General features: G+C 38.0%; 1 protein-coding gene across 4 annotated transcripts; it reads right to left on the minus strand.

The window, feature by feature from the left end:
• Positions 1 to 1804: 1804 nt before the first annotated feature.
• Positions 1805 to 21695, minus strand: alpha-Spec (alpha spectrin). 4 transcript variants are annotated; one of them, XM_069054202.1, is made up of 24 exons: positions 21541 to 21695; positions 17436 to 17712; positions 17246 to 17381; positions 16593 to 17162; positions 16084 to 16500; positions 15739 to 16028; positions 15396 to 15684; positions 14988 to 15342; positions 14359 to 14935; positions 14174 to 14308; positions 12839 to 13528; positions 12499 to 12780; positions 11779 to 11820; positions 11277 to 11621; positions 10095 to 10749; positions 9844 to 10039; positions 9063 to 9790; positions 3856 to 4196; positions 3534 to 3796; positions 3169 to 3192; positions 2639 to 2901; positions 2412 to 2582; positions 2197 to 2363; positions 1805 to 2143 (listed from the first exon to the last, which is right to left on the minus strand). In XM_069054202.1, exons 2-24 carry the CDS (start codon positions 17682 to 17684, stop codon positions 2015 to 2017), a joined length of 7314 nt encoding a protein of 2437 aa, XP_068910303.1. In that variant the 5' UTR covers positions 17685 to 17712; positions 21541 to 21695; the 3' UTR covers positions 1805 to 2014. The 4 variants fall into 4 exon arrangements, with proteins under 4 accessions (XP_068910303.1, XP_068910305.1, XP_068910304.1 ...); XM_069054204.1 differs by lacking the exon at positions 11779 to 11820; XM_069054203.1 differs by lacking the exon at positions 3169 to 3192.
• Positions 21696 to 21862: the final 167 nt, after the last annotated feature.

Genomic DNA, 21862 nt, shown 5'->3' on the forward strand with positions numbered 1-21862 from the left:
TCCTAGTTATATGCAGTGTTGCCACCAAGGAGGTTAAAGTACTTTAACCTCCTTGGTTGCCACCTTGAGGGGTATATCCCTATTCGAGGAAACAGCCACCTTAGCTGCTAAGTTTTCCCAATTTATTTACAAATTTAACACTTGAATGGCATAAATTACCGTCGTCCTTCAATGAGATAGAAATGGAAAATTTCAAAAAATTGGAGAAGCAAAGAATTTTAATGATGAAAGTCTTTTTCCCAATTTGGAAAAACTTGCCACCATAGTTTTAACGCTGCCGCATTCAAATGCTGAGGCAGAACGAATGTTTTCAATGGTCTCAGATATTAAAATCAAGAAAAGAAATCGAATAGGGGAAGAAACATTGAATGCAACGTGCGTTATTCGTAACGCCTTGCACCAGGATAAACAAACATGCGTTAACTATCCCATACCAGACGAACTGTTGAAAAAACACAAATAAAGATATTTATGCGTTTAAAAAAAAAGTAATCAAAAATTTGTTCTTGTTTTTGTTTATTATTTTGAATAAAGTATGTTTTTTTTACTAGTTCACTACCTGTACTTCTTTCAATTAAACAATAACGAACTAAAAAACACCAAACTTATGGACCTAGTTGGTTTAAAACCTAATTTAAAAGTGGCGGATGTTGAAAGAAAATATGGGATATTTTAACCCTGCGCTTGGGACAATTTGTTATACTAAGATGGCAACACTGGCTGGAGAGCATATAATCGGCTTGATGGAATTGGAGGGTGGAGAAATTAACAATTTTACAAACATCAAGTTATCATCCACCAAGAAAATTTTGTTGACCCTGACGAAGTGATAATCGCTCCATCCACACACAAAATGTGGAAAATATGTGGATAAGAGCAAAAAGAAAGCTTCGACGCCAATTTAGAACCTCCGAAGATTTCTTTCCATGGAAAAAAAAAGGTATGATACCTATCTCCACGAGTTTTTATGCAGGAATCGCTTTCAAAACAAAAATGTATTTGGTGTTTCCGAACAATATCCGATGTAGTGTTTCTACCACTTTAGAAATCATTCCAGAGACCTGTCCCCAAATAAATACATATCAACATAAATTAACTCACAAATCTGTAAAGTGACACAAAATGGCACCGATATTTTTAGTTCGAATAGTACAGCCTCTCGGTACGCATTTTGGTTCTGCGTCATCGATCATGAGAGTTAGCATGAGCTCTATTGCAATTGTTGCAGGGCGACAAGGAATGGACATAAATTTCGCAACGGACTTCAGAGTGGCACTGGACATGTTGACGAAGAGAAAAGGAGGGAGGAACCGCGCACGCCATCCACAAGGAGCTGGTGAGGATCGAAAGTGAAGGTTTGGCGCTGAAGCTGTGTACAAGATCGCGAAGAGGGCCAGAGAAGAGCGCGAGTTTCCGGAAGAAACACCCCCCCCCCCCCCCCATTGGTGGGAGGATGCTCAAGAAAGAAGTGATAAGGCGTCCATGGCGAGGTCGCGAGGTGGCAGTACGAATGGGACCAGGGCGAGAAATACACCTGTTTCATGAATTACCATTTACGTAGTTTTCATACAACATGATGCGCATGATCATGTAATTTGAAAATAATACATAGATTATACATATCATAAAGAGTAAAAGTGAGTCTTTTTGTGGTAAGCACAGAGATTGAAGACCGAGACGTAGTCGAGGTCGCACTTGGCGACTCTGTGGCCACCTGGCGCAAAACAAGAAAAGCATAGCAGATATGTTCAAATTTCCGGCAACTCATCCACGTTTTCGAGAAATATCATGTAAAACAACGTCAGAAACTAGAAGCACTTTATTTTGAAAAGGATAAATATTTTTCAAATATATGAAGATAAAACAATGTAGGTATTATAACGCGTCATGCAAAAACAAGCTAAATATAAAAATAAGTTATAAATAGAAATAGGTTTGGTCTACAGAGCTTGATATTGCAACAATTGATAAGTGGAACCCTAACACCATACTACTAGTGACAGCTGTTACATTATTAATTCTGGAAGAGGGTACGAGTAAATTCTATATAGTCCAAGGCTCCTGCAATTGGTCGCTCTGTCTTCGGTTCCACGTACGGTTTCATTCTTGCCACGCAGTAATCCGCCATTTCCTTCGTCAGGTTCTGTAACATTCTCAAATCAACCCCAAACCGTTACATTTTATTTCGAAACTTACCGCATATAACTCTTCCTGCGTGACGTAAGGACGATCACCTGCTGTGATTGCTCTAAATGCTTTTTCAATCTCTTCGGAGCTTTGGACGTTTTCTGTCTCTTTACTTATCATAAACGCCATATATTCTTGGAGCGAAACGTGTCCATCACGATTCGGATCCACCACATCTGCAAATCCACCGTGAGATAAAAACACAAACAAACCTCATGCCATACCTAATATTGCATCAAATTCTGGATCTGGTTGTCCTTCTTCCACCATGGGCAAGTCGTACCCGAGCGCTCTCAAACAACTCTTGAATTCTTGATGGTTCAGTTTACCGGATTTCTCTTTATCGAAATGCTTGAACATCATCGAGAACTCCTTGAGGGCGTCCTCGCTCACACCTTTAAAACAAAATGATGAACATGTGCTCGGCCAAAAAAACAGAACGTCGACCAACCTGATTGGTTACGAGCCTGGATTTGTTGTTCGAGGTTGTGTTGCATTCTCATGCCCAACTGATCCAATTGGTCCCACTGTTGAGCCAAACCAACAGTAGAATGTTCTGTGTAGCGGTTGTCCAAAATCAAATGCTCCTCCAGAATTGCCCCCAAGTCTTCGATTTTCTTCAAATCTGAACGTCGAGCACGAACTTCTGCAGCTTTGCGTTTTGTTGCCTCTAACTGTTGCTCCAGAGAGCCTGACCCTTCCATCATAGACGTACTGTTAGAAAAAAAAAACAATCAATTAAAATTAAGACATCATAAATTTTGCAAACAAAACATTAAACAAATGTAATTCTCAAAGAAGAGCTCTCTTCAAAGTGTTACGTAGCTCACTGTAACGTTAAGTAAAATATGAAATTACATTAAGAAACCTTTTCATGCTTTGAAATGCTTATTAATACGTATGTTAAAGCATTCTGCAAACTGGTTAATATCGTTGAAGGCAACAATTTTCACAGATGTTAGAATTAACGCAACTATTTACCCATCCCAGCCCAATATTCGATAACTGAAAGTGAATAGTGATTTAATTCGTCGTCTAAACATCATTCACGTTGTTTTGGCATACCAGGAGGCCATGATTTATTTTTTTTAACGTTGATCACACTGTTTGATTTCCGTCGCTAAACTGCCTGACATGCGAACCTATCAAAATGAACGTAACATGTTGCTGGATTTCCGGCGATGTCTGATTGCAAACTTATAGTAAAACTGACAACAATGCACTAGACATTGATGCTATTTATAACCTCAAACTTAGAAAAACATAACCTAATTATGCCAAAACAAGGTGAATGCATTTTACTTCCACTTAAATAACCAAATCATTGTTTTCAAATTATAACCTACCGAGTCTCAGTCAACCATTGATGGAAAGCATTGGCGTGTTTGGCAAACTCCTTTCTCAACTTGTCGTTCTCCTCTTGCCTTTGGGCTTCCTTGTTCAACTCAACATCTCTTTCAGCAATAATCTTTTGCAAATTACGCCAAGTCTCTTCCAAAGCTTCCATATTAAACCAAGTGTACGGATTGGGTCCGACGTTGAAACTCTTGATCTGTTGATCTAAAGCTGCCAAAGCTTCGAAATCTGCTTGAGCACTCGACAGTGAAGCCTACAATAACACCCGATACATTTTCATTGAGTAATTATTACTATCTCGTTTGAATTTACCTGGAATTGGGCGTGAGCCTCTCTCAACGCTCTGATCTCCTCGATAGAATTGCATCGCACCGGGTCGGTCAAATCTTCCTCAGCATTTTCGAACCAAGAATTGAATGCGGACGCTCTCTTGGCGAAAGTGAGGAAGAGATCTTCGATTTGCCTGAACTGTTCTTGCATGTGGAGGAGGCGCTGCTTGCGAGCGTCCGAATCTGCCAACAGTTTTTGCCATCTGGCGATAACATCGGCGTGACGTTGCAGAATAGCCGGACTCTGGTCGTGATTGGAAGCGATCAATTGGTCCTTGAGAGCTGTGATGTTCTGGATTCCCTCATGTTCAAATGCGGTGAGACCTAAATGAAATAGAGCGTTATAGCTTTGATTTTATATTACTAGATTGGCCACCAATGGAACCAGTTTTCTGCAAACTTTTGGATGCGGATACCAGAGGGAGCGCCTATTGCCGCTGTGTGAATTCGGTTAGACATACGTTACGTTTCTGTCGCCAGAGTAAGCTTGTCGTAACTTAAATAAAGCGCGGAGTTCGGAGTATCGCACTATCGAGTCGAAATTCGAAATGTTTCCAGAACGCGACGGGAACAGACGAGGCGACGAGTTACTGTTTAAAATATTACTGGACATATAACGCAATGCGTTTTATTTCATACTGTAATCACTAAATCATTGTTTTAGTTTAAAAAATTATTATAAAATTAATTCCCGAGTATCAATGGTAACTGTTTGTTTGTTGACTTTTCACGTTATGTATCTCAGGAAACTAACACGAAATATGTAGTTCTTTGTGTATTAAGAACGCAAAGTGATACATTGTTGATGTTGATTGAGAGATTGACAATGTACTATTGGGAGCATGGAATTTCGGGCAGTTATTTATGTCATTTAAAAAAACCCAATGTAGTCTAAGCTTTATTGTCATAAATGTCATAAGTCATAACAATTAATTTTGACGAAATAAACAGTTATGCACAATTATTTTACATTTTAGTTATTACAGTCACGGACAGAAAAAGTGGGACGAAATTTAACTAAAATTGAGTTAAGTAAACCTGGCTTATAAATAAATAAATATTTTAATAGTAACCATAGAAATAGTATAGAGCCTTACATTAGCGAAAAAATATTGTCCTATTTTTTTGTCCGCGACTGTAATTTCCAAAGTTTAATAAAAGACTGTTTAGTTTCCAGAAAATCACATCTAAGCACTTGCAACTTTTCAGGATTGATGAATGCAATTTGTCAAAATGACATGCAACAATAGTAGATATTAAAATGAGGTTTATTAAGTAGTCTAGCATCTAAAGCCTATTTCACATCTTATATCGTCAAATTTCAAGTCTGCCCGAATTTCCGTGGTCCCAATAGTACACTTGCGCTCGCAACACACAACATTTTTTCTACAAACGCAACTATGACTACTATGTATTATCCGTTCACTTGACATCCGCACTGTCAGGTTGACAAGCTGTTGGTAATATTTAAAATCCCTATTATACTAACTTGGTAATTTACGTAAAACCTATCCTCATAAATTATATCAAAATAAAGCTAACTTTTTTCTCTACACGATGGAATACCGTTGCTTATGGAAAAGTGGCCGCAAATAGAGGCAACTGTTAAAAATAGATAACAGCGAAATGAAGGAAGGTTTTTATTCTGAGGGTAGGTGATACCGAGGTATAACTAAATGAGATCTATATATTGTATAATATAGAGGATATTTTGGGGCATAAGGAATGGTCATCTGCAACTTTTTTTAATAGGACCGAACTTTGAAAACTTTGACTTTATACGTAGTTGATGTGTACTAAAAACTACGTTTCTCGTAACATTTAACGCTGTGTTAATTCAACTATTGAAGCTATAATTATGATTTTCTGCATATTTGTAGTAAAAAGTACAGCGCTTCCAATAGTGGATCGGAAATTTCGCAAATATCGATAGTTTTGAAAAAAATCATTAATAAATTTAGATTAATCAAAAATGCGCATCGTAAACTTCACTCTGCTGGGACCAATGTGAAATGTTGAAAATTTCGATACACATGCAGCGAGTCAAATGTAACTGAGATATTGGAAAAGTTTTTAAAAAAAGAATTAAGTCAGTAGCCCGTATACTTTTTGAGAAAATAATGTTTTTATTCGACGAGCAAATGCGCGGCGGCTCCTGGAAGGCAAAAATAACCCGGCACGCGTATTTAGTCGTCTATATCGATGTAGATAGAGTGTAGCCGTCTAAAACCAATAATTGTAAAATTTTGAGTAGGTAATTTTTTTGTATTTTTGCTAAAATGTACCTATTTTAAATACTTTCTTCGTCATCCTCATTCTCATACATACCTAAACAAGAAACATTGTTGTGACATTTTTTGCAAGAACAATCACTGCAGCATTTTAAGCCTTCCTTCATGCACATACATTTATTATTTTGGCATAATTGGTCCGTGCAAAAAATGTTTATCAGTTTTCTAATGTCATTAGGTTGAACTGAATTTAATTTGACTTTTACTATTTGACAATTAAAATTGTGCCTCATTTAGCGGTTGCTACGCGATGCGCGACTTATTGTTCAGAAACGCATCTGATTGGCGATCTGCGGGTGAGGTAATGTAAATACGAGGGATGCAGGAATGGATTGGTCGACAGCCGTGGGTTTTAGCATTTTCTCTCACTGGATATGGAATTGATATCATTCTTTCGTTGAATATCCAACAAGAATGCATTCATTCTTTAATAGTCGTGGAGAAATAATTTTTTGCTTTGCTTGTGACGCTAAATATCACAGCATGAAACTCTTATTCTAAGTGACCTCAGTAAACTATATTGACGAAAAAAATACCACCCACCGCTTTGGTCTTTGTTCAAGAAAAATGTGATAGTTTAACACCAAATAATGAAATCCCTAAAGTAATTGAATATTCCTTTTAAAGGCTGATACATTGGAGTATCATTTCACAATATTGAAAAATACGACAAACCTAATAAAAGACCGGAACCGAAAAAAAGCAGCACCTTATATACAGGATCTTTATATGATATGATTGTCCCATCGCAGTTGGCGTTGAAAACCCACACAAATTTGGGATGTGCCTCTAGCTTCGCAACGTTAGACAATAGTGTACTAGTACTAGTACTAGTGTAGACAAATTTACACTACCGCCAGCAGCACTACCTATCGGGGATGCTAGTCTCACTCATGTTATAAAGCTTGCCGCACATTCAACTACGTCACCAACGCCTACTGCGATGGGACAATCATTTATAATGACCCCGTACTTTGTTCTTCTGAAGATTATGATTAATTATTTCCTAAGGTGGAACGAATACCACAACCTTTTTTGGTAATGGTGTGAAAGTATCTACCATAGCTTATCTATCCTTCTTAAAAAAAAAAAACAATAATTGTACACATGTGCATGAAGGAAGGCTTAAAATGCTGCAGTGATTGTTCTTGCAAAAAATGTCAGAACAATGTTTCTTGTTTATATGAGGATGAGGGTAACGAAGAAGAAAGCATTTAAAGTAGGTAAATTTTAGCAAAAATACAAAAATATTACCTACTCAAAACTTTACAATTATTGTTTTGACACGGCTACACTCTCTATCTATATTGATATAGACGACTAAATACGCGTGCCGTGTTATTTCTGCCTGCCAGAAGCTGCCGCGCGTTCACTCGTCGAATAAAAAATAATTATTTTCTCAGAAAGTATACAGGCCACCGAATTAATTCTTTTTTTAAAAACGTTTCCGATATCTTAGTTACATTTGGCTCGCTGCATGTGTATCGAAATTTTCAACATTTCACATAGGTCCCAGCAGAGTGATTCATCTAAATGTATTAATTATTTTTTTCAAAACTCTCAATATTTGCGAAATTTCCAATTCACTATTGGAAGCGCTGTACTTTTTAGTATAAATATACAAAAAATCAAAATTATAGCTTCAATAGTTGAATTAACACAGCGTTAAATGTTACGAGAAACGTAGTGTTTCGGATTACATCTCAACTACGTATAAAAGCCGTTTTCAAAGTTCGGTCTTATTAAAAAAAGTTGTAGATGACCATTCCTTATGTCCCAAAATGTCCTCTACAAGATAGTATCGGTCTCATTTAGTTAAACCTTGGAATCACTAGAAGTCATAATTTCAGTCCGATTTTGCTCCACTACTTGGCTTGACTCGGCCCTTGATAGCGTACGCTGTGTCTGTGATTCTGTGAAAAGTTGCAAAGAAAGAACCGCTCGCCTGAATATTCATCAACTCTAATTAGTGCTCACAAATTCATTCGGTCGACTGTAAAAATTTGTTTCGTTGATTGCTACGCTCTCTATCAGTGGCATCCAAAAGTAAAATTTCTTGCATACGGTTTTCCATTTAGGTGGCCAATCTAGTTATATAAAATCAAAGGTTATAGTGACCAGCCCTACATTAATTTTCGACTGTAATTACACGAGGTTTCATTTAGTCGGATAAATATTTTTTGCAACGAAAACGTATTGCTTAGCAATTAGACGAGAAAAATTGGCACGATAAAAGCACGACGGCCGTAGGCCGGAGTTGATTTTATCGTGCCAATTTTTCGAGTCTAATTGTCAAGCAATTAGTTTGAGTTGCAAATAAATATTTTTCCTGACTAAACGAAACCTCGAGTGTAATTCGGCGAGACAATTTAATGAATGAACAATGCAAATTTAATTTTTTTATTTGGTATTAAAGGTATTAGATGCCTAGCAACTAAAGGTATAAGTTACCTGAGTGTTTTTGCCGGATAAAAGTTAGGGCAAACTTTTATCCGCTGTCAAAGTGACAAAATCACAGCGCCTTATGAGATTTTTTATACATGAATTAAATTGTCTCCACCACCAACTTCAATCTATCTATCTATTTAAATAAAAATGTAATTGTTCGTCGTTTGTTCAAAATCAAAGATCTCCGAAAGTTCTTCACTGATTGCTTTGAAATTTTAACACAACGTTGCGTTCGAATAGGCGTGGGTACCGATTTGAAATGTCAAAAATTTCAAGTCAGACGGTCTTACAAATATTTTACGACAACGAGAAATAGCAGATCAACGTCAAACACGACACATGTTAGAAACGTGCGCTTTCTCGTTTCTTTCTTTTTAATTCAACCGCCACAGCAACGCGTGGCTGGGTACAGCTAGTTATTAATAAAATCCCCAAAACGAACACGACTCACCTGCGTCGAATGTCTCCTGCTTGTTCAGCAACGTCTGCACTGATGACAAATCCCTTCCGTATTCTTCACTCTTCACATGAGTCTCTTTGTCAGCAATCCAACTTTCTACAACATCAGCCTTCCACATGAACTGCAAGTAAGCAGAATTATCGATCAACTTGGCTTTGCGTCTTCCCGCCAGCGCCGCCAAATGATCCAATTTAGTCTGCAACTGTTGGCAACGCTGGTTGATACTGTCGGCGTGATGATTTCCCTCCGACACCAATTTCTTTCCGACGTCGTTGATATCTTTACATCTTTCGCGGTGAGCTTGGAAATCGGTTTCGAAAGCGTCGTGTTTTTTCAGTAGACCTTGAACAGCTGCCATCGTATCACCGTAATCTTCTACGCTCAAAAGCTGTTGTTTCTCGCTGATCCAAGCCTCCTCTTCTTCAACTTTAGCGAGGAATTGTTGGTAGGTCAAGGACTCGTCTAGTTTTTGACCGCGAGTAGCCGCCAATTGTTTCAGTTCGGCCCAAGCTTGATTCAAAGCTTTCAAACGCTGTTCGATTTCTGGTACACCCAAATTGGACACGTCCATCAGTTTTTCACCGGCTTCTTGGACGGCTTGGATGGCAGGTTCGTGAGAACCCAGTTCGGCTTCCAGACGTTTGTGCTTCTTTTTCAAGTTTTGGACGCCGGTCAAGTCGCGACCATAGTCGTCTGAACCGACTAACAGTTTCTTCTCTCTGTAAATAATTATTCAGTCATTGCCGATTTTTCAAAGTTTCAAGTTTTTTACTTGATCCATGATTCCTCGTCGGCAATATCTCTGAAGAATTGATGCAACGTATTGGCTTCGTTGAGACGAGCTTGACGATGAGCCGCCAAGTTTTTGATGCGTTCGTAGCGTTCGTTTATCGACTGGCGCTTCTCCTGGATTGATGCTGTATCAAACTGGCCACTTTCTATTAAAGAATCCGCCTGGTCGTTCATGTCTACAATGATAAAAACCTTCATTAAGCGTCGATTTTTTAATTTTGATAAACTGACCTTTGATCCTGTCCTCGTGCGCTTGAATATCAGCCTCAACCAACTGATGCTTCTTCATCAAATTCTGCACGGATGCCAAATCTTTTCCGGCATCTTCACTAGTAAGCAAACTTTCGACTTCGCCGAGCCAAAAGTCCAAATCCTTAACGGCAGCAATGTAAGTTCTCTGCTTGTTGGCTTCTTTCAATTTCATCGATTTTTCTGTCGTCTTCTGCGTGAGGAATTCCCACTGATCTGCGATGGATTCGAGACGTTTCTGTACGGCTTCTTCAGAACCGGCACACTGTCTCTTTTCGATCAAATTCGATCCGTTAGCCAAGACAGACTGAATTCTGTCGGCGTTAGCTGCCAGCTCGGCTTCGAACGCTTGATGCTTCTGATGTTTGGACTGGATGTTGGCTGGATCTTTGTAGCTTTCTTCAGTCGCAAGTTGCAGTTTTTCGGCGATCCAATTCTCGATTTCGTCAGCATCACGCGAGAACTGTTGCAGGGTTTGACTTTCGCCGAGTTTTGAACGTTTTTCGATCAAGGCGTCCTTGAGGTGGCGCCATCTATCCAACACTTGTTTGCGCTTGTTGTCGATGTCGTCGGAGGCGTAGTGTTCGTTTTCGATCAGTTGGTTGGCCAAGCTTTCCAATGCAGCGATTTTCTCTTCCTACATTTCAAATTCATAGATAATAATGTATTCAGGACACTCCCGTGACAATTAGGTCATACGACAATTCTTGAATGTACTTAATAACTACAAAATGCCTGCTATTGAATCTAACTTGTCTCAAACAACCCTCAAGCTTTTTTGAGGTTATGTTACTTTTGTATTTGCACCTTTCTCAAAAATGTTATACAACTTCTTTAATTCTGGACTAATTTCTTTCCGCTCTAAGCAACATTTATACACGGCTTGTTTTTCTCTAGTAGAAAGCGAAAAATTCGTTTTTTATTTTCCATAATCACAATTTTTGAATTCTGACAGAAACGTAAATGCCAAAGGGACAATTGGTGATATTAACAATTGAAATAATATTTTAAACCTCAATTAAAATCGTTACCAACATCAAAAATTTTAATTACTGTCAGCTAATTAGTGATTTTTGTGTTAGTCAACCAAATGTCTCTTTGACATGTCAGAAGTTTCCTGAATACATTATAAACGTATTAAACAGACTTAAATAATCAACTTACGTGCGCATTGATAGCTTTATCGAAGTCTTCGTGTTTCTTGATGAGAGCTTCCACGTTATCCCCATTTGAGTCGACGTCATCGGATGCGAGGAAAGCCTCACGGTCGGACATCCAATTTTCGGCTTGTTCGCAATCCCTGTAGAACAGATTTAGGTCAAGGTTTTGATCCAGCTGGACACGTCTCTCGATCCATCGTCTTTCCAGTTCTTTACGGAAGTCGTTCAATTGTTCCAGCTTCTCTTGAATTTCGGGACTGGCGTAATGTTTTGAATTGAGGAGTTGTTGTCCAAACTGTTCGAGAGCGTTGAATGTGCCAGCTCTGGCGTCGATTTCGGTGCGATGTTCCTGACCGAATAAGAATCAAATGTAAAATCACAAATACCGATAAATACAAAAATGGCATAACTGAAGCGTTCGTAAGAAATTAATAGCGTTTTTTATCACACGCTCGTCAAGGTTAGTACGATCATTACGGTCTAGACACTCTGGTGCTATAATGTACCTGAGGTATTCCACAACGTGCATCTATTTCAGCCCTGTAGCTCTAGAAATATGCAAACACAAAAATCAGTCCACATGTACGCTTAATACGATATTTTACTGTGATTTATGTTCAAAATGTGTGAATTATAGATAACAAGAAGTTGGAAGCATTCCTGCGGAACCAGGCGCAGTTTACATGGGATGCTAGGTGTTTGATTAAAAAAAAACTCTGAGATGCATCAGACTGACACTGGACTAGATATCATACAAAAAAGAGATTTCAAAAAAAAATCTCCAATACACCTCAAATTTATCCATCAATACTGGAAACTTAAAGTGATTTATAAACAATTGTCACTGTCATAAATTATATTGAAAAAAAAAAAACAACTGTACCACCCTAAAATGTGCGCATATGGATCAGATGTACCAACAATTTTATCCCAAATCATGGTTGAAGTTATGTTCACTTCACTTCCCGTACCTTTCCTCCGTGAATTCATTTTCAAAACAAATTTAATGAGAAATCAAATTTGAAATAAACTAAAGCCATTAAAAAAGTGTTGACACTCAGTGTGACCAATCGTATTGTCATGAAAATCACTGTTTGGTTCATACCAACATGACATTTTGACAATTGTTTATAAAAAAAATGTCATTTTTTTACACTGTATTAACATAAATACTCGTGCAATTCAATAGTACAGGTGACAAGCTCAACCTAAATAGCGACAGTTACCTGGTGTCGTTCGATAAGAGCCTCGGAACCAGTGACGTCATTGGCCAGCTCTGTAGATGTGACCAATCCTAGCATGGAATTCATCCAAGCCATCAAATCGCGATGATCGTTGAGGAATCGTTGTAAATCGTACGAATCGAGCAATTTCTCTTTGCGATTGTTGGCTTTCGCTGTTAACTGTGTCCACAATTCATTGATTTCTTCTTGTTTGGCTCGAGTTTGTTCGGCACTCTCTGGGTGAGTCTGCACAAGGCGTCCGGCAATTTCGTCAAGTTGTTTGATCTACAAACGGTAACATCTTCGGTTAAAAACTATTCTGAAAACCCCATATTTAACTAACCTTATCGCCAAGAGCGGCCAAATCCCGTTCCAACCCTTCGTGTTTTCTTTGCAGAGCTTGTACGCTTCTCAAATCTTTCCCCAGATCGTCATTGTTCAAAGCTTCATCCTTTTCTTGGATCCAATCGATGGTTTCATCCACATCTCTGTGGAATCTCTGCACCTCGTGAGCCGATCCCAATTGATTAGCTCTTTCGGCTGTCAGCTGTTGCAACGAGGTCCACTTCGTGTTCAAATCTTCCATTTGCGTCTGGATCTTCAGAGCAGCTTCGGTTTGTCCCAGAGACACTAACTGCATCGCGATTTCGTTCATTTCCGCCAGACGTACTTCGTTGGCTTTGAGGTCGGTTTGGAAATCATCGAATTTCTTCTGCATGACCTCGACTTGCTCGAGATCTTCGCCGACGTCTTGGACTTGGGCGTGCATTTCTTTGTCCTTGATCCAAGAAGCCAGTTCTGCTGCTTCTCTGACCAGAACGTAAGCTTTGACGGTTTCGTTGAGTTTGTTTTGGCGTTCTCTGGCCAAAGCGAGGAGGCGATCATATTGGGTGTTGATCTGATTTTGTCTAGCGGAGATGGAGTTGTTGTCCACGAGGTTCTGCTGAGAGGCTGTGAGGCCGGCGTCGACCTTTTTGACGTATGCGGCGGGAACGAACCCTTGACGATCGTGAATTTCGACCTTCCACCAATCCTAAAATGAAAAATATTATTTTAATTTAGTTCAAATACGAGAAAAAATGCAAATGAAATTATCTGAACAACTGATTAGATTATACATATCTAATTTTTAATTGGGGCTATCTATGTCGGTTTCTTCGGATTTTTAAAATTTGTAACCAATTTGTTCAGTCATCACGTGATTTGAAAAATTAGAGAAGCTTACCGACACATCTTCACCTGACCGTCTTTTGAATTTTTTGAGTAAGTGTGAAATAAATATGTGTACAACAAAAAACGTAACAATCATTGTTCTTCATGATAAAGTGAATAATAAAATAAAACGCAGATAAACTTTTAAGATAACGAATACCTTATATTATTTCTTATCAAAGTTATATTCATGATTATGCAATACCGAGTTTTTATGAACCTTGTACATTTTGACACATTCTTAAATCGCCAGCTTGAAACATTACAAAATTGTGGAAAATAGTTATTTACCGAGAGAAAAATTGTCGCCGAGGCCGCTTGGGGCCGGGCAGGAAAATCTCGAGGATATCAAAGGTTTTGCGACCTGTTTTAGTGATCGTTTCGCGTACGGTTGCACAAAAAATCATTAGTCAACCGCGACTATTAACACTTTAAATTGAAATCAGCACATTTAAAAAATTATTACCTTGTTACTGGAGTTCAAGAGATGTAACAGGTCACCCTTCTTCATCGACACTTCACGAGCCGACTTTTCAGTGTAATCGTACAAAGCCTGAACCGTTTCTCTTCCGGTGACATCAACAACTGGAGGTTCTTGTTGCTGAAACGACAAAAATAGTTAAAGAACCACTGTACACACTTCATTCTTACTCTGCAATTGCGAGCTTGCTCCTTAAGTCCTTCAATGGTGTTGCCGAAAGCGATCAAGTCACTCATCAGAGCTTCGTGTTTCTTCAACAGAGCTTCCGAAGAGTCCTCATCTTTGCCATAATCCGTGTTGTTCACAATCGGTTCCTTCTCTTTCATCCACGATTCAGCCTCGTTGGCGTCAGCGTAGTATTGATGTGCTTGAAGTGAATCATCTAAATCTTGCTTGCGTTGATTGGCCTTCTCTTTCAGTTGTACCCAATGATCGTACAGAGCATTGACTCTGTTACGTATTTGATCGCTGGCAAAGTGTTCATCTTCCATCATCTGTTTACCGGCATCGACGACAGCACCAATGCGTCCGTCGTGATTATTAATTTCGGCCAAAACTGCTTGATGTTTCTTGATCAAATTTTGGACACCGATCAAGTCACGTCCTCTGGTCGTGCCCGCTGCGATTGGTTCCTTCTCTCTGATCCAGGCTTCCTCGTCTTCTATGTCCCTGAATAACTGCTGCACTTGCAAAGAATCCAAAAGACGTTGTTTTCTGATGGCCATGGGCGTTTGAAGCGCGGTGTACCTGTTAATATCACAATTTAGACACGGGAAAACTCCAAAGGGAGCGGCATTACCTGTCGGTCAAAACTTTTTGTTTATGAGCGATGTTATCAGAATCAAAATGACCCCGTTCGACGAATTGATTGGCCGCCGCCGTGATACTTTCTATGCGATCTTGATGCGAAGCAACATCAGCTTCCAGAAGGGCATGTTTCTTTTGAAGATTCTGCACGGACGTGAGATCCTTGCCGTAATCTTCAGACATGAGTTGTCCCTCAATTTCTGACAACCATAACTCGATGTCTTCGATGGTGCGATTGAACTGCTGTTGTTGACTGGCTTCTTGCAGCTTTGAACTCTTCTTGTCAGTTGACTGGACCAAAGTTTCCCAAAGGTTGACGATTTCCTCCATGCGCGATTGAATACGAGCTACGACCACAAATGGAAATATTACAAATTTTTACAAATTTGAATTTAATTACGAGCTGCGTAATGGTTGGCATCAATCAGTTCTTGTCCAGTCGAAGTGATGTCTTCCATCCGGGTTTTGTTCGCATTCAATTCCTGTTCGAAATTTTGGTGTTTCTGCACCTTGCCACCCAAATTGGTGGGGTCCAAGTAGCTTTCATCGGTCGCGAATTTCAGTTTTTCGTTTATCCAGCCTTTGGTTTCGTCGCAATCGCGTTCGAACTGTTGCAATTTATAAGCGTCTTCCAAAAGGGTTCGTCGTAGAGCTGATTTTTCCTTCAAAGCTGATCTGCGCTCTAAAAGCTAATACCAACAACATTAATAACGTTTCAGGAGATATTTGAAAAAACAACTCACCATCGCTCTTCTTTGTGCAACATCATCCGCTGCGTAATGCTCGCCGTCAATGAGTTTGGTTGCAAATTCATCAAGAGCTTTGATTTTCTCTTCCTGCGCTGCCAGTGATTTTTCAAAGTCTTCGTGCTTTTTGATCAAAGCCTCCACCGAATCTAACGAATCGCCTAGATCTTCGTTGGCGAGGAAAGCTTCCTGTTTGGCCATCCAGGTGTCAGCTTGTTCGGTATCGCGATAGAACAATTGCAAATCCATACACTGTTCGTACAAAATACGACGCTCTTCCCACAAAGCTGTAAACGGATTCATTGCATTTTTACTGCGTAACAAGAATAATTCCGTCATTACCCAATAAAGAATTTTTGTCTGAAGCAAGTGTTGACAATTTTTCTTTCACTTCATCGCTTGCATAGTGACCTTTATCGAGTAACAACTTTCCAGCTTCCGTTGTCGCCGCAAAACTGTCCTCGCGGGCGTCGATCTCTCCTCTGTGTTCTTGATGTCTTTCCAACAGCGCTTCAGCACCCGCGACATCCTTGGCCAACTCATCAGCGGAAATTATTGCCTTCATGTCATTTATCCAAGACACAAGATCTCGGAAGTCTGACAAGAATCGGTGCAATGCATATGATTCTTCCAATTTTTCTCTCCGCTCTTTTGCTTTAGCTGTCAAACTCTGCCAATAGTCCTCAATTTCGGCCCTCTTCGATTGAATCTGATCACCATGATCGCCGTGAATGGCGCAAAGACGGTCTGCTTCTTTGCCTTATGAAAACATATGTATGAATGCAACGACAATATTTATATGTTTTGGCGTTAAAAAAGAAAAAATATATAAGTAAAAGGAAAAAAAATACCTATTGTGGACACTTTATCCTCCAATGCCGCCAAATCTCTTTCGACGCCTTCGTGTTTCCTCTGGAGCGCTTGGACACTTGCCAAGTCGCGTCCGTAATCGTCGGACGACAAAACTACATCTTTTTCCGCAATCCAAGCGACTGTTTCGTCTGCATCGCGATTAAATCTTTGTATTTCATGTGCTCCGTAGAGTTTATCTTGTCGCATCAGAGTCATCTGTTTGAGACGTTGCCATGCATTGTTCAATTCTTCTTTTCGATTAATAATAGTGTCGCGTTCTGGATGACCATCCTGCAACAATTTATCGGCCAATTCGTTAACTTGGGTAACGCGGTATTCTTGTGATGCCATGTCCTTTTGGAATTCGTCAAATTTGCGTTGGAGAACCTCCACATGTTCGAGGTCATGTCCAAATTCTTCCGTGGACAAGAAGGTACTTTTGTCGTTGATCCAAAACATAACTTCGTCACAATGGCGGATGAATTGCACCAAAACTAGAGCTTGTTGCAGTTTCATGCCTTTCTCGGCCAATTTGGATAACAACTGTTCCCAAAGTCTGTGAAGTTCCTCTAGAACATTCATTTACAGAAATTATAACAAACCAAAAAAAGAGAATAATATTTCTGAAAAATATGTAGTGTTTTGTACTCACCAAGTCTACGACGAATCGTCTCTGACTCGTAATGATTTTGATTGATCATTTCTCGTCCTGTGTTGTCCAAAACTACGATAGCGTTGCTATGAGCGGCAACTTCAGCCTCAAAAGCTTGGTGCTTCTGGATCTTAGCCTGAAAATTTTTCACTTAATTAAAAACAAGTAAATTTACATTACCACTACATACTTGTAAATTTGTAGGATCTTTGTAGCTTTCGTCAGAAGCGGCTTGTAATTTTTCATGAATCCATGATTCAAGTTCATCTGCATCTCGTTTGAAATACTGGAAGCGTCTGGAATCTTCTAGTTTTTCTCTTTTAGCTCGTGCGTCCGCTTTGAAGTTGTCGTATCGTGACAGGACTTGCTGACGACGTTCTTGAATATCCTCGGCTGTTTCGAGGATTTTCACCTCCTTCGGAGGAGGTATTTGATCCATAGTTGCGTCGCTCTAGCGACTACAGTGTCTGAAAATCACACATCATGGACTTCGCGTAGTTTACTTTTGTATTTTTTTAAATAGGTTATATGTTTCTTTGCTCGTAAGTTTCTATTTTAATTGTTCATTGCTTTCATTATATTGGATCAACATTTCTAGATAAAGTACTACAGTAAGGAGAAAATTTCAAGTTGTTTTAGATGATTTAATAAATTCTTTATCAACTGCAAATATTTATTTTAGATTAAATACCTTCGAAGAGATAAACACAGGATCACCGTTTTCCAAGTTTCCAAAAAAAAAAAAAATTAAAATTGTTCTTCCTTCAAATATGTGTGTACGACAAAATCCGCTAGGAGCTCTGGAACTTTTACTACTGATCGCATCGCGACGATCGATAGAAAAAGTCTAAAGAAGTAGTTGAAAATACTATATTTTGACCTGAAACATTTTCAGGGCTCACTAAATTTCAGCAGCGATAGCCAACTTTTTATTTTTAAATAAATATTATATGCCCACGTTTTTTCTTATCAAATCTCGGATAATTATTTTTCAATTAACTGAAAGGGTAAGCTGAATTTATATATTTTAAGTCACTGTTTAGTGTCATTTAGATTCGAATAACTTACCTGACCGTCAATTATTTTCAAAAACACCTCTTAAAATAGCTATTTATGTAACAAGTCCATAATGTAATGCTTTATTGGACGAGTCGAGTTTATGGACGAGCGAGCGCAGCGAGCTAGGCTATAAATAGAAGAGTCCAATAAAGCATCATTATGGACGAGTTGCATACTATATGTCAGAATAACAGGAATGAGGTCTTAGCCGTCAAGACATTATTATTTGATATTTGTTATAAATAAAGGGAATAAAGAACGTAACGGTCCGCGCGCGTGTACCTAACGCTCCACTCTCCAGTTATTCTGGTACTACCCTCGCGTCACACACGAACGTTCCGGTCGTCAGGGGTTGCCCCGCTGACGCGTTCTTAAGAACAGTGATAACATGTTTCTAAAAATAACTCTATTTGGTATAAGGAGTACAGCCAAAGCATTAAAATAACAAAATAAATCTTTTCCACGAGTGGCGCCGACATATATTTTATGTTCGACTGCATTATTTGTTCAAATTACAAAAAAATAATAGTGGCATCTATGAGTTAAATGTAGAATAAGGTTTGCGACTTTATTTATTATAGAAGTATTTATTATTTGGAATAATAAAAAGTAAACAAAATTATCGGACTAGTCCGATAAAGTGGTAGTTGATGGCCTCAAAATAACGTCATAAACCATCTATATTTGTCACAGTCGAACATAATAGTTATTTATGCAACAAGTGAGTAAAGTAATACTTTTTTTACGAGAAGGAAAATTTGGCGCACGCGCAAATCCGCCGAGTTTTTTTTGCCGCCCGTAAGTTTAGATAACAATTTTTTCGACACTCAAAATTTGAAAATTTTCTCGTGTGTGAACCCGTGGACCACTCATGCCAAAAAAATCCCAATTTACATACGAACTCGTTAAAAAAACTACTAATTATGAATGAAAAATTTTATAATTGCGTTAAAAAATGACACGCTACGGCACTTTTTTAACGCTTCTTGACCAATTCAAAAATCACATATTTTATTAACGCAAACGAATGAAAAACTTGCACTTTTTTGACGGAGGTTAAAAAATATAATATAAAATATAACATAGGTATATAAAATATAATATGTATAAAAATCAAGTTTGGCAAAAATAGTCAAAAAAATTACTATACATTTTTGCCGCGTTGCCAAACTGACAATCAACAGGTGGTGTTTCAATAGAAATGGCAAAGCCTATATGTCTTTGTTGAACCTTGTGACAGTACTAACAGTGCTGTGTAATAAGATTAATCTTAAAACAAAATATTGACAAATTTCAGATTTATTAAACAGTTACTTATCACAAGTAATTGCGAAATTATTAACAAAGGTCCGTCAATTTTAATTTTTTTTTATTTAATACTTTTCAAGTGACGTATACATGATATCACTGAACTCACTATAAAAAACTTTTTCAGATTTGAAAAAAAGGCATACATTTTGACGATCATTTCTAAAATCTAGTAAGCTACGAAAGTTCTAATTACGTCAAAATGTACTACTTGTAATTTCGACTGATAACATATGGGTCGTCGGGATGAAATCTGTAACAAAGGTTCCAGAGCTCTCGGCGGATTCGGTCATCCACCCTGTAGATATTCACTTAGCACCGGGTGTTCATTTAAATTTCCAGTCAAAGCTGGCGTTGAAGAGTCGATTGTGAACGCACTACGGATTACGGGATCAGGGATCAGCTGTTTAAATCTTACGTTTTTACACGAGTGGTGCGTTCACAATCGACTTTTCAACGCCACCTTTGATCGGAAAGTTAAAGTTAATACCCCTGAAGCAAGATTTTTGTCATCACAGTAATTGTTGCTCACGCGGTGTATTAATTTATGGAAAATGTAGACTTCGTATAAGATTCTAAAAGAAGTTAGCCTGTTCTATTTATAAGCAATACTTTGTACGGATATTTTTCTAAATTTAAAACAAAATATTCAAAATGAAATACAATAGTGCATAATTATTTGTTTAATAAAATAAAAAAAATATATATGTATATCGAAACATGTGTAACTGCCAAATGTTCAAACTTAGAAGGTCATCTATAAAATGTTGTTAAAGGAAAATCCAGGAGAAAGATAACAAATGTAGCAAAAAATCACACCAACATGTCAAATATATGTAGAAATAGTATATAACGGTATTAGGCCGATATGGGTTATGTAACAGACGAGGTTGGATATTGTAAAATCGAGGCAGAGCCGAGATTTTATAATCAACCAAGTCTGTTATATCCATATCGGCCGTATGTTGTTTTATAGTTTTCTTTATATCAATAATACTTAACATTTAACGATGATTTATTTGTAAGACTGACATTTCTCTTTACTTCAAAAATTAAATTTAGTTGTCATCTGTGCCGTAACCGTAGCAACGGTAGCAAAAACAACGGCCTCGGTCTGATAATTTTGAATAACGGCCTAGTCTTTTATGGGTATCATATCAATCAAGCATTGAGTACTGATAAATCCTGATAACAGTATGGTATAAAGAAAATGGTTTTATCATTACATAACATTTTTTTTTTTTTAGAAATTAATTAATATATTTCGATAATCACCTTACCTAATATCGAAAAACACTCAAAAGATTGTGATTAAATCTTAAAAAATTGTATGAAAATCCATGCTAGTACTCTGTTAAACCCGTCAAAATATTTCCCCATCGGAACCCAGTTACTAATTTGTAATAAAACACATTAGCAATAATTTAGATGTTTAACTAATTTAGCCATGACATAATAGTTAGAACACCGAAACATTATTGTTACTTGGGTGTGAGTGTGAGTAAACCGGCGACTACACACTACAGTCAGCCAATGAGTTAAAAGGAATCCTCGGCAATTGACCTAGTTTAACTTGGCTGACTCTCTGCACTTTTACCGCAATGCATGAAATTTCACACCACCAAAAAAATATTTTCCATAAAATTTGAACTGTTGAAAATACACAAAATGAAAAATCGAATTCATTATTCAATCAAATATGAATGCATAATATAGCAAAAATTTGTCCTAACAATATTACATTTATTATACATGTTTAGAATAGAATGTTTCTGAGTTTTCGATATTATAAGATTTGAAATTGTTCAAATCTAATCTAATAAGAAATCAAAAGGAACAAACTCCAAATCACTGGGGTGTGGTTCTTTTGCTCCTTCGTTGAGAAAACGCTAAATAATATCAATTAGTGAAATACGTGGGCGTACTACCTCTTCTATATATCGCTACAGCTGTATTAATTAAAAACTGTTCACCACAAAATTTAATATTAAGTCGCTAACTTCGATATCGACTCAAAATGGCACTGACAACCAACACTAACAAGCCACAACTCTATCGATAGCGATGATGTCATCTCAAATCACAATACTTCCTGCCTGCAGTAATGCCAATATGTTTCAAGAAAAATATCGCTTTATTGTGGGTGTATGAGACACTCAATGATACAACAATTTGCAGAATAAAGTTAGTAACCATTTTCACGAGATCTTGTCACCATTGTATGTTTATTTGTTAAAAACTGATATTTAT

Source organism: Tenebrio molitor, chromosome 7 (assembly GCF_963966145.1).
Source record: "Tenebrio molitor chromosome 7, icTenMoli1.1, whole genome shotgun sequence".
Lineage (NCBI taxonomy): Eukaryota > Metazoa > Arthropoda > Insecta > Coleoptera > Tenebrionidae > Tenebrio > Tenebrio molitor.